General features: G+C 42.2%; 1 protein-coding gene across 1 annotated transcript; it reads left to right on the top strand.

Annotated features, from left to right (window-relative positions):
- The first annotated feature begins 7298 nt into the window (after positions 1-7298).
- LOC135876183 (taste receptor type 2 member 7-like) lies at positions 7299-8243 on the top strand. Its single transcript, XM_065401387.1, has one exon. It carries the CDS (start codon positions 7299-7301, stop codon positions 8241-8243), a length of 945 nt encoding a protein of 314 aa, XP_065257459.1.
- The last annotated feature ends 5587 nt before the right edge of the window (positions 8244-13830 follow it).

The raw sequence follows: 13830 nt of genomic DNA, 5'->3' as shown, positions 1-13830 counted from the left end.
ATCACAGACAGGAAGAGAAGAAAGGATTGAATCATCAAGAAAAACTACCTCTAGAAGTCCAGAAAGTATAGGGGAAAAGTGAGAACTGCCAAACCCAAGCACATTTGGTCCTTTGGTAGGTTAACATGAGGAGGAAAGGAGTCCAGGGGAGCTGGCTGTATTTTAAAGAAGCCTTATTGAGAGTGCAGGAACAAACCATTGTGATGTAGAGAAAGAATAATTAATATGGCAGGCAACCACCTTAGTTTAACAGAGAAAACTTCAGTGTTTTTAAACACAAAAAGGAAGCTTACAAGAAGTGGAAACTTGAACACATGACTATGGAGGAGTATAAAATATTGCTCGAGCATGTAGGGGTGTAATCAGGAAGGCCAAAGCACAATTGGAGTTGCAGCTAGCAAGGGATGTGAAGGGTAACAAAAAGGGTTTCTACAGGTATGTTAGCAAAACAAGAAGAAGGTCAGGGAAAGTGTGGGACCCTTACTGAATGTGGGAGAGAACCTAGTGACAGATGATGTGGAAAAAGCTGACGTACTCAATGTTTTTCTTGCCTCGGTCTTCACAGACAAGTCAGCTCTCAGACTGCAGCACTGGGCAGCACAGTATGGGGAAGAGGTGAGCAGCCCTCAGTGGTGAAAGAACAGGTTAAGGACTATTTAGAAAAGCTGGACATGCCCAAGTCCATTGTTCTGGATCTAATGGATCTGAGGGTGCTGAGGGAGTTGGCTGATGTGATTGCAGCACTATTGGCCATTATCTTTCAAAACTTGAGGTGATATGGGGGGGCCCTGGATGATTGGGAAAAGGCAAATAGGGTGCCCATCTTTAGAAAAGGGAAGAAGGAGAATCTGGGGAACTACAGACTGGTCAGCCTCACCTCAGTCCCAGGAAAAATCCTGGAGCATGTCCTCAAATAATCCATTTTGAAGCACTTGGAGGAGAGGAAGGTGTTCAGAAAGAGTCAACATGGATTCACCAAGGGCAAGTCATGCCTGACCAACCTGATTGCCTTCTATGATGACATATCTGGCTCATATGTGGATATGGGGAAAGTGGTGGAGGTGATATACCTTGACATTAGCAAAGCTTTTGACACCGTCTTCCACAGTATTCTTGCGAGCAATTTAAAAAAGTATGGATTGGATTAATGGACTATAAAGTGGATTGAAAGCTGTCTAGATTGTCGAGCTCAGTGGGTAGTGATCAATGGCTCAATGTCTAGTTGGTAGCTGGTATCAAGTGGAGTGGCCCAGGGGTCTGTCCTGGGATCGGTTTTGTTCAACATCTTCATTAATGATCTGGATTATGGGATGGATTGCACCCTCAGCAAGTTCAGGGATGACACTAAACTGCGGGGAGAGGTAGTTATGCTGGAGGGTAGGGATAGGGTCCAGAATGATTTGGACAAATTGGAGGATTGGGCCAATAAAATCTGATGAGGTTCAACAAGGAAAAGTGCAGAATCCCAAGCACTACTACAGGCTGGGGACCGAGTGGCTATGCGACAGTTCTGCAGAATAGGACCTAGAAATTACAGTAGATGAGAAGCTGGATGTGTGTCAACAGTTTTCCCTGGTTCCAAGAAGGCCAGTGGCATATTGGGCTGCATTAGTAGGAGCATTGCCAGCAGATTGAGACTGCCCTCTATTCGTCACTGGTGAGGCCACATCTAGAGTATTGTGTCCTGTTTTGGGCCGTCCACTGCAGAAAAGATGTGGAAAAATTGGAGAGAGTCCAGTGGAAAATCATTAGGGGGATGGGACACATGATTTATGAAGATAGGCTGAGGGAACTGAGCTTATTTAGTCTGAAGAATAGAAGAGTGAGGGGGGATTTAATAGCAGCCTTCAACTACCTGAAGTGGGGCTCCAAAGAGGATGGAGCTCGACTATTCTCAGTGGTGGCAGATGACAGAACAAGGAGCAATGGTCTCATGTTGCAGTGAGGGTGATTTAGTTTGTATATTTCACTATTTCACTAGGAGGGTGGTGAAGCACTGGAATGGGTTACCTAGGGAGGTGGTGGAATCTCCATCCTAAGAGGTTTTTAAGACCCAGATTGACAAAGCCCTGGCTGGGATGACTTAGTTGGGGTGGTCCTGGACCTGCTTTCAGCTCCTGAGGTCTCTTCCAACCCTAGTCTTCTATGATTCTATAATTCTTTCAAAGGAAGTGGCACATGAAATTTCAACGCCAATAGCAAAAATTATTAATTATTAAAGACTGGAGAATTGCAAAGATAGCACTTATATTTAAGAAAAAAAAGAGAAAAAAGTAATCCAGGAATCTACAGGCCTCTTTGAACAAATTTTGAAAGAGAGACTAATTAAAGACATAGAGGTTAAAAGTAAATGGGATAAACTACAACATGGTTTTACAAAATATAGATCAGGTTGATCTGGCACAAACTCTTTCTTTGAAACGCTAGCTGAAATTCTATAAAAATGCAATAGATCTAATTGACCCGTTTTTCAGTAAAGCATTTGATACAGTTCCATAAGGAAAATTGTAAGTTGAATTGGAGAAGATGGGGATTAATACAAGCATTCAAAGGTGGGTAAGGAACTGGTTAAATGGGAAACTGATGTAAGCAGAGTCAGGATGAGCTCTACCCTGACATCTGGTGGTGAATTATGGCGAGGGTGGAAAAGAACTTCAGGGGCTGATCTTGTTTGCATAGGCACACCCACCCGCCTAGCCTGGGACAACAGCAACTGAAAGTGGTTACTTTGGCTGGTGTGGGATCCCCAGTTTCTCTGTTATTGGGGCAGGAAGAATAAAGTGTTGTTTCCCTGATTCTGTGAATCAAGGCCAGTGGAACTGTTGTATGACAGAGGGACTCACCATTAACTAAGTAGCACTCGCTAGACAAGGGGCATGGGTTACAAAACCCAGTGAATGGAGAGAGAGGCTGGGGACAGGTATTTGTACCTGATGGTATGGGCCCCTTTTGAGGGCCTGAAACACCAATTGTACCATCTCCACTGTTGAATAGCAGAGCTAATTTTGATTCCATTAAGAGTCTAATTACACGCGGCTATGCTGAATTCACTTTGGGCCAATAGTGCACTAGCACTGGGGCTCCCCTACTACAAGCTGAAATCACTATGAGCTGAGATCACTGAGTGCTGTGTTAACTAGTGGGAGAGCCTGAAGATTTATTGCTAAGTGGCGAGTTAAGCAGTTTGTGGGACAGTTGGTGTGACCCACGGGACGGTGAGTGGAGCAGTTTGCGGGACAGCTGGAGCGGCAAGTGGGACAGTGAGCGGAGCAGTTTGCGGGACAGTTGGTGCAGCTCAGGGGACGGCGAGCGGAGCGGAGCAGTTTGAGGGATGGCTGGAGCGGCTCACAGGACGGCTGGAGGAGCGGAGTGGCTGGTGGAGTGGAGCAGCTCGTGGTGAAGACTGCAGCAGAACCCCATGGAGAGGCGGGGCAGTCGGCCTCGGACCACGTAAGGTGCCCCTTAATACCCTGCGTGCCCCTTTTTTGCCCCCATTTCCACCCAGGCTGTGGGGGGGGTAAGACTCTGCAGATAAACTTTTGAACTCTGGGGCTGCACTGACCAGGGACAGAGACTTTTGGGTTGTTGGACTTTTGGGTGATTTTGGGGTTGCTGGACTCAAGAGACTTTTGGGGTGTTGGACGTTTGGGACATTGGGGGTGGGTCTTTTGCTCATGGTTTGTGCTATGAATCCTGTTTGTGGTGTTTTCCCAATTTAATGCTGATGTCGTTTACCTCATGTTATTAAACATTTTCTGCTACACTCAGACTCCGTGCTTGCGAGAGGGGAAGTATTGCCTCTTAGAGGCGCCAGGGGGGGTGGTATGTAATTGTCCCAGGTCACTGGGTGGGAGCTCGAGCTGGTTTTGCATTGCGTTAATGAAACGGAACCCCTAGATACTGAACCCGGCCCTTGTTGCTGCCAACTCAGATGGGCAGAAGGGTTACACTATAATGGGTCATGCTGAAAGATGATCTATCAGTCTGGAGAGAGGTTATTAGTGGAATTCCTCTAGAATGGGTCTTGGGACCAATCTGATTTAACATATTCATTAATGACTTTGGCACAAAAAGTAGGAATGTGCTAATAAAATTTGCAGATGACATAAAGTTGGGAGCTATTGCTAATATGGAGGAGGACTGGAATATCATACAAGAAGATTTGGACAAATTTGAAAACTGGAGTAATAGAAATGGGATAAAATTTAATAGTGAAAGTGCAAGGGACTTTAGGGAATAACAACAGGATTTTTTCCAGTAATCTGGGGATTTACCAGTTGGAAGAGATTGAGGAGGAAAAAGATCTCAGTTTACTGGTGAATTACAGGATGACTATGAGTGGGCAATGTGATGTGGCCATGAAAAAGGCTAATGCAGTCCTAGAATGCATTAGGTGAGGTATTTCCAATTGAGATAATCAAGTTCTGTTATGATTTTACAAATCACTGGTGAGATCTACTCACTGGAATACTGTATTCTGGTCTCCCATGTTTAAGAAAGATGAATTCAAACTGGAACAACTGCAGAGAAGGGTTACCTTTCTTTAGGGCACAGTTCAAATGCTGGTTTGAAGTAAAATAAATGGTGGATTCTCTGTAACTTGAAATATTTAAAATGTGATTAGACGATGTCAGTAACTCAGTCAACAGGTTATGGGCCTTTTTCAGAAGTGTGTGGTTGAGGTTCTGTGGATGGCAATGTACAAGATATCAAACTAGATGATCACGATGGTCTCTTCTCGGCTTAAAATCTATGAATCTATCATTTCTATGAAGTTTCCTTACCAGATCTGTTCAATAAGTCTACAGCTAAATCCCAAAAAGGTGTTGAGTACCTGCAACTGTAGAATGTCTCTTCAGCAACAGAAACTACTGGGAGCACATCAGACCTGTTGTCTGTTCTCTATGATGGTTTCCCATAGAATCTCAATTCACGGTCCTTGCCATCCCCCTGACAATTGACATCCCTGTCAAATTTCAAGTCCCTGCTTCAAGTCAAGGTGGCACTAAGGATTGGAAGAGCCCTCAGGAGGTCATCTAGTCCAAACCCCTTCTCAATAAGGACCAACCCCAACTAAATTATTAAGCCAGGCCTTAAAAGTCTCTGAGGATGGAGATTCCAGGCCTTTTCCTTCAACAGGGAGTATAGACGAGAACACGACTTGCACCTCAAACTCCTTTATCCTTCTTCCCAGAGCCACATAGTCTGCAGTTACCCACTCAAGGTCATTCTTGGCAGTATCATTGGTGCCCACATGGAGAAGTAGGAAGGAGTAGCAGTCTGAGGGCTTGATCAGTCTGGGCAGACACTCCGTCACATCCTGAATTCTAGCTGCAGGCAAGCAGCACACTTCTCGAATTTCCCAGTCTGGATGACAGATGGATGACTCCGTCCCCCTTAGGAGGGAATCCCTGACCACCACCAACTGTCTCCTCCTCTTGGGAGTGGTTGTTGTGGAATACTATCCCTAGGACAATGCATCCCATACCTTCCAGTCGATGGGGTCTTCTTCTGATCCGTACCCTCAGATGACTCGTCCAAACCATTCTTCACCGCAGTACCTGTGCAGAGAGGCTGAAAACGGTTTCTTACCTTTGTCTGCATTAGAGGTATATGGGTTCTCCTCTTTCTTCTTCTGGAGGTCACATGCTGCCAATTTTCTTTCCTGTTCTGCACTGCCCTCTCTTATTCTTCAGCATGATGTGCGTGCAGTACCAAACTCTGACCCCTATCTAGAAAATGTTCATTTTCTCTGATGTAATGCAGGGTTGATACTTGGGTCTCTAGTTCTTTAACCTTCTCTTCCAATATGGAGACCAGTTTGCACTTCGTACAGGCAAAGTCGCTTCTATCCTCTGGGAGAAAGACAAACATGGCATATCCTGTGCAGGTCACAACAGCTGATCGCTCACTATCTATATTGTACTCTTTCCAAGAGCCTCTTCAGATGTTATAACTACTTCTCAGAAGCCTGAAAGGCAAAACCGCTGTGGGAACTCCCCCCAGGCAAACTCCCAAGGAAACTCCCTCTGTTTGCTTCTCCTCTGTTCGCGGCTCACTCAGTTCAAAAGTGGCTGCTTTTTTATAAGGCTGCTGGCTCAAAGCAGTTGCCCCAGCTCAAAGTCTTCCCTCCAATCAACCACGCAAGGCTCACCTGGAACAAAGTACTCCCAATTCATATTTTTTGAACAAACAAACACAGAATCAAACAGTCCCTGCAACTAGCAGCAGTCAAACAAATGGTCACAGCAGAAACTTGGATATTCACCCCACCAGCTCACAACACAGCCCCCCTAATGCAGCACTCACCATAGCTCCTCTGGGACGGTTCCCAGGCAAACTCCCTCTTTTGGCTTCTCCTCTGTCCGCATACTCTGTTTTTCTGCCTGCAAACACTTAAGTCTTTCTCTTAAAAAGAACAGGTTAGAAATTGTGGCTTTAGTCTGGGGTTTTCCCTCAAGAGCAAGAAATGTACTAGATGTCAGGAAAAGGAAACAATATCAAGACAGAAGGAGTGTTTGGGAGACCAATCCATACTGCTGCTTCAGCATATGGGTAGAGATTAGCACTTCAAGGCTCAAGGCAGATTGCATTCTTCCTCTTAGCATTTGTGCTTTACATCCTCTTTATTGTATTGATCTCCATTTTACAATAAACCTGCACACAGAAAACACACCAAGTGGGATGTCATAAGTGCTGCTGGAGATTATTTTGAGGGATCTGTCATTATTTTATAACTAGAATGGTAACAAATGAGTTTGAATGAAAAAAAAATCAGGGTAGGAATTCTGCACATTTGTCTGAATATCTTGTCACAGTTATCTAAATGTATCTCCCAGTTTCCATTGACCATTGCCATATGTATATAATATTATTTCTTGTGCTGAGGGCTAACTAAGGCCAATGTACCTTTCAAGTTCTACCTCATACTTATTTTAGAAAGCACCTACTATATTCAAATAAATGGTTATGTTTTCAGTTTATTAAAATAATAATTTGATTAGTCACTAACAGGGCATTTTGGGAAGGGACATGCAAATATCTTTGTCCATGAACTAGATACTTAGTAACAGGATAGATGCCAGATTTGAATCTTCATGATATGACTTGGCTATATATGAACAACAGGTGAAACTTAATTTTCATCCTGCTTTTGAATGTATACGAAAAGGACTAAGCTTTGTATATCCACGAGCCAGAGATGAACAATCTTCTAAATCAAGCCTTCCGAACTGATGTCTTCTAAACCAAGACTTCTGGAAAGTCTTGAGAAGTGAGCTACAAACTAAGATTTAAGGATGAAAAAGTCTTTAGATACTGCTTTTATTTTTTATCTGATTATCTCAGCAATAGAATTCTCAGTGGGAGTTGTTGTAAATGGATATATTGTTGCCTTAAATTGTATCGACTGGGCCAAAAGCAGAACGCTGACTTCCTATGATAAGATCATAACCAGCCTGGCCTTCTCCAGATTTTGCCTACAATTCTTCATGACAGACTATTCCTTATTTAGGATATATTCAAATCTCTTTGTTAGATTTCAAACAGCTCAGCTTTATACAGTTATCTGGTTGTTCATAAACCAAATGAGTCTCTGTTTTGCAAGCTGCCTTTCTGTGTTCTATTGTGTGAAGATTGCCACTTTCAACCAGTCCCTCTTCAGCTGGTTAAAACTGAAAATCTCCAAACTGGTGCCATGGCTACTTTTGGGCTCTGTGCTTTACTGCTTGGTTACCACAGTTGCTTTTACATTGTTCAGCTATTCCTATTGCTTATCCTCTCACAACTCCACAGATCGTCTATCAACAAATAGCACGATGTCAGACAATATAAAGAACCTTATGGAACTCACTTTTCTGATACACAGCGTAGGATCTATTTTCCCCCTTATTGTATTTATTGTTTCATCTGTTCTGTTAATCATATCCCTTTGGAGACACATCAGGAAAATGAACCTTAATTCAGACCTTAATCCAAATTTCAGGAACCCCAGCACGGATGCCCATGTGCGTGCTCTTAAATCTGTGGTGTCCTTTTTCATCTTCTACAATATTTATTATGTGGTTTCAACATTCTCAATAGGAAACCTATCTTATTTGAATGCTGAATGGAAAATTAGGGTGTTTTTATTTATCGGTGCTGCTTACCCTTCTGTACACTCCATTATCTTGATTCTCGGCAAGTCCAAATTAAAACTGGCCTCAGGAAAAATTCTGCATTCTGCCAATTGCTGTTTCAGATAGGTTACTTCATAATAGCAATTCCTGTCCTTCTGGATCAAGAATATTCATTACCTTTGAAAAGCACAGTAGTGGAAAAAATATTTGATTTTACCCTTTGTTCCCATATTCTCCAGTCTATTATCCATTTGAAATCTTTCTTTTTGTTATAGTACACAAAGCCACTGGCACGTTCCAAGAAAATCATTTTCACATTCCCCACCAATTCCCATTCAAACTCTTCCAATGGACATGAGTCCTTTCCTGCAGCAGAATTGCTATCTTTTTAAGAAGAGACTTCTCATTGGATGAGATCAACAAATTCATTTTCATATGATGGATTCGGCCAGGATTGAAATTCGGTCTCCACTGTTAAATGACATTTTGTTTATAAATAAATAAACCAGCCATTGATAGAAATGAGATGATGTGCAAAGTGCAACCCCTGCCTGGATTGGTCCATGCATCCCTTGTAAGAGAAAGGACAGTCATAGGACTGTCTATTGGAATTTAATAAAAAAAAGGCCAGTCAATTGCAGCTCACTGTCCCCAAGCATCAAGAACAGTTATCTAGGTGATAAGGCTTAGTTAGAATCTGGCTGAAAATGACTATAGCTTTCTTCTTTTAATAAGTAACTGTGTCATCATCTGACCTGCAGTGAAAGGCTGCAATGGAAAAACAAGCATGAAATTGTTAGACTGTCGGATACAGAGAAAACAACTTGAATCATTGAAATAACAGTTATAGGGGCCACTTTTTCAAAAGGATACCCTGCTTTTTTCAGAGACTGTTTGTGCCCACAATTCAACTGAGTGCAGAAATCTGAGTACTTGCTTCTCTACCTACCTGAGGATAAAACTGGCAATTTTTCAGGACTAAACTTCACTCAAAGAAGGAATCTTAGTCTCAGCCCTTTGAAATTCACCCTGTTATACTAAAAATTTTATGCTTGATTCATATATTTTTTCAAAGTAACATAACTATACAGTTAATTATACAAATCATCTATTAGCTACATCTAACTAGAGAATTGTTTGGTAATTTAGTAAGAAGCTTGAACAAAAAGCATAAATAGTTAGGGTTGATAATTCAGTACTGTGATATAATATAGTTAAGGGAATGTATATGTACATTTATGAGAGGGATGAGGATTGTTCATGATCATTGCCTGGAAAAAAGATTTTTATAGAGGATTTAAATAATAAAAAATAAATTATCATCAATACTGTGGTTAAGACATTTAAGATTGTAATTGGAGGAGTTTACAGGGTGGACAGTAATACGGAGTCCCACTGGAATAGGAGAATCCCCTTTTGAAAGGGACCCAGCATTGGCATCTAGCCCTGGAATAACCTGAGGCAATGAACATTAGAGATGGTTGAAAAATGGTGACACTGTTTTTTGAAATAGTGAGTTAAAATTTAAAAAACAAAGAGACCAGTCTACTAAATATGGTCTTTTGTGGGCTTCGGACCAGGGTAATTTGGGACATGTGGGACAGTTTGGAGAATATGTCTGTGTCAACTTATGAATTCCTTTCTGTTTTATGGATACCATTATTGTAACTTTCAGTGGATTAGAGACACCATATGGTAGCAAGACCCTGGAACACATGCTTGGAAATGTGCAGCAAAGTAATCCTGGCCTCTGCCATTGAATAGTTGAAGAATAGTTTTTTTGACAGCAAGGTCTTTGAATAAATTCTCTCTTCACAGAAACCTGTTTGGGGAGATGTGGAATTCCCCGTGGACTGAACACTTGATTGGAAGAGCTGTAGTTTCTTCAGTGACCCACCTTATTAAAGAGAGAGAGAGACGGATTTTAAAAGGTGGGCTTCTATAAGCCAAAAGCAGCCACCAGGAATGGAAATCCCAACTGAACGAATGGAGGCAAGAGGGAGGTGGTGTACTTCTCGAAGGACACTGACCAAACCCAAAGGATTCTGAGGTGCAATGAGGACTCTGAGGGGATTGTATTCAGGACTTTGTTTTGTATAGATCTGTAAATCTCCTGCGCTAAGAGTGTAAATCTCCTGTGCTGTTCCTTACTGTAGTTGCTATGTGTCCCTGAATCTTCAATTACACAGCAACTACAGCGAAGTGGGACTTGGCAGGTGGGGAGAGGAAGGAATATGCGTAAACTGCTGGGAAGTCTTTGGAGTGTCAGCATTGGTTTCCGAGGATTGGGCAATTGGACTGTGAGGTCTCCCCACAGAAAGAGGCCAAACAGTGAGTCTTCACCTGTAATTGTACCTAAGAGGCCATTACTAGAGACAGTATCTGGACCCATCTAGCTGGAAGCACATGGGATCCAAAAGTTGGGTACAATACAACAGACTGGTGTAAGAAACATGAGCCACAATTCATGTCAGGCCTGGAAACATTGAATTGTTCAGTGCTGAATAAAGTCAGTTTAACAAGAAATGCTAAAGCAGTTTTATGTCTTCAGGTTAAAGGGCACTGGGGTTAGCTAAAATCCTGTATCTAGGCTGGGACCCTCAGAGTCATTTCCCTAATGTCTTTCCTAAGTAATTGTCATGGGTTTATTGAGTGTAAATGGGGGAGAGTGTGAATAACTAGCTTACAGTATTTAATTATATTTCACAAAACAAATGCGGGCCTCGTGTCCATTGGCCCTAGATGAAAGTCTGTTACTGAGTTCTACAACATATGTATGAGACAGTACCTGTCTCTGTTGACCCCAGCAGATTTGTCAAGAAAATGATCATTCCTTACTAGAACTTTTGACAATCACCTAACACAGACATTACCCACTGCCAAATCACTGGACCACATTGAACTACATCCAACATCCTGGGGGTCTGTAATTAGACTGTGAAAATACAAAGGTGACCCCTGAGGCAGAGTAAAGGGAACACTGACCCATATAAATGTTGAAAGCAAGCGGAAGAGAACCTTATGCTGTCTCTCATGTTTAAATGAAATCTGAAGCGAAGTACCCCTCTCTTGTCTGGACAGGCCATCTGGAGGAAAAAGAGGTGAAAGACTCTGACCAATTGACTATGACAGCCTGAAACAGCCTAAGCTGGGAGAGAGAGAGAGAGAGAGATCTCTCACAGGCTTTAAGATATGAGCTCAAAATTTTTTCCCATCAATCTTGTGCCAGATAAGAACAATCTTGTAAGTGAAAAATTCCAGAAAGAAAATAGTGAGAATTCTTTTATATGGCTGCTATGATAATTGGGCCCACAAATTTAACCTAAGTGTAAACTCAGCTGTAAATTGTGAGTGAAAGTACACAAATTGCCAAGTCATTTGTTATGTTAAATTTTGTAAGAACAGATGGAAGAAAGAGACAGACTGAATTAGTTTAAACAGAAAGGGTTTTACTGATACCACTCAACGATTATGTTAATATTATGATGAGTAAACAAGAGGAGAAATCAATTAAACAAAATTGGTGTATTGGAAATTAGGTCTATTGGTGGACAAAATAATGAGAGGATCATCTATTCTGCCCAAAACTCCATTTTGGGCTTCTGAAAAAGAAAAGAGTTCTTAGTAAAAGAAGCAGTTGTCGGACAACAACCATTGCAGCGAGCTTTATCATCTTGGCTTCCATCCCTACTATCCCCTGGGATACTGGAACTTCTTCATCCTGGTCCTAAAAAATATCCTGACCAGACCGGGCCAGAGAGAGGACACAAATGACATTGCTACCTCCATCAGCTTCCAGCTAAATTCTGGATATCTTCCTCCATCTCCCAACCCCATGTGTCCTTTTCCTTCTACGCCTTATTTCTTTTCTTTCCTATCTCTCTCCTGTGACTGGAAAGAGGAAGCTAAAAGCAATGCCCTAAACAGCCCAATGCTAGTACAAATTTGCCAGATCTTGGGTTGACTGATAAGACCATGTACTCTGCCTCTGTTTTTGCAGCAATGAGGTTCTAAGAGAGAGTCAGCATCCGAGACAGACGCTGCATTTTCTCTCTTTGCTGAGCCATTGGATACTGCTCCCAGGTTAATACCATATTACCCTTACACTCGTCACTGTCCACATGAGCGGACTCAGCCAGGGCTATAACAATGTGTACATGTTTGTGTGGGGGTGTATGTGAGAATTTCACATTTCAAAGGAAGAAGAGGACATATTATTCTGGTAGGTTGATATTTTTAATTTACAAATAAATGTTGGCTCTTTGAAGCATTTCTGAAGTGTGGAATGCTAGATGTAGTCCTGAGGAGATACATTAGTGAATGGAAAACAGTTGGGTGGTCAAAGATGCATTATAAAATATTACTTGGGTTTGAATCAGGTTTTCGCTCAGTTCAACACAAGGTTTCACCCAACTCATAACAATACCAAATCAACACATCCTGAATTTCTAATAGAAAACCATGGAGGAAATCCATGAAAAATTTGACCAAATAATGAAACAATCAAGAAATATGTATAATCGGTATGTGGGTATGCCATGGAAAGAAAAAGCTGTAATACATATAATTTATCATGATGAATTATTCCCTCCAGGCCTGGTCACACAGAGCAGTAAGAGGTAGTCTGGTTCAAGAAAAAAAAACCACTGACTTGTGTTCAGTAACATTCTGAAAGTAGCACTATGGGGGTCCTCACAACAAAAGTTTTGGTGGCCTCAGACTGCAACCACCAACTCTTGCTGGTGGCCGCTCTTAAAATTTTTCCTAAAATACTTAAATAGTTTTATGAAAAACAAATAAATATGCACATATACATGTCCAAATCATTGTAATTTATTTATGTAGGGTTTTTTTTTTTTTTTTGCAGACTCAATAATAAAAATAATATACAGTTGTCTCTATTCTTTACTGGACTTAAACAGATAGAAATACAAATAAGGTACTCTGCATGTTTTGCTTTTTTAGTTGATTTTTTGTTTTAGATTTGCTAGCTAGTAGGTCTGCTACTATGAAAACTGATATTTGTATATTTGTTAATATCACTTTTCACAGTAGATTTACTCATCCCTGGCAAGCTGGGGGACAAGTTAAATCCTGGATGGGAAGGTCGGTAAGGAGGCAGAAGGGCCAGGGGTGATGGGCATGAGTCATGGGCTGGAGCTAAGGTCCTGCTGCACGACTGGCAGCTGGAGGAGGCAGCAGGGGTCAGGGGTGACGTGGGGAGGGGGGAAGCCTGGGGCTGGAGCCCGAAACCCTGAGGCTGGGCGATAGAGCCCGCCACCACATGGCCAGAGCCTGCTGCCCACCGCCCCAGGGCTGAAGCCCAAATCCCAAGCCACACCACCTCCGGGAAGGAGGGGAACTCACACTGGTCGCCTGCTCCTATAGTGTTTGTGACTCCAGGAGGGGGCAGGGACCAACCCTGGCTGGGGGCCTGAGGGAGGGTCTGATCCCCCACTCCCCATCACCACCCATGAGACCATGGCCACAAGAAAAGTCCCTGGTGACCACATTCAGCCACGGTGGCTGCATTTGAGAAAGGCTGCCTGTAATATCAATATATTCGCTATTCTGCTGTTCCTATTCCTACTCGTTCAAGGTAATTATAGGAATAATGTGCATATTGTAAATGTAAATATAAATGTACTTAATCCTAAGGTCCTAAATCATTTTTGATTCATTTCTCCCCCAACAAGACAATATCCCACTCCAC

Source organism: Emys orbicularis, chromosome 3 (genome assembly GCF_028017835.1).
Source record: "Emys orbicularis isolate rEmyOrb1 chromosome 3, rEmyOrb1.hap1, whole genome shotgun sequence".
NCBI classification, from domain to species: Eukaryota; Metazoa; Chordata; order Testudines; family Emydidae; genus Emys; species Emys orbicularis.
The sequence above is the reverse complement of the archived record's forward strand: the minus strand, read 5'-3'. Positions and strand labels throughout refer to the sequence as shown.

Bases quoted from the DNA above. Each gene is read 5' to 3' on its own strand.
- LOC135876183 (XM_065401387.1), top strand. From the start codon at position 7,299: ATGAAAAAGTCTTTAGATACTGCTTTTATTTTTTATCTGATTATCTCA.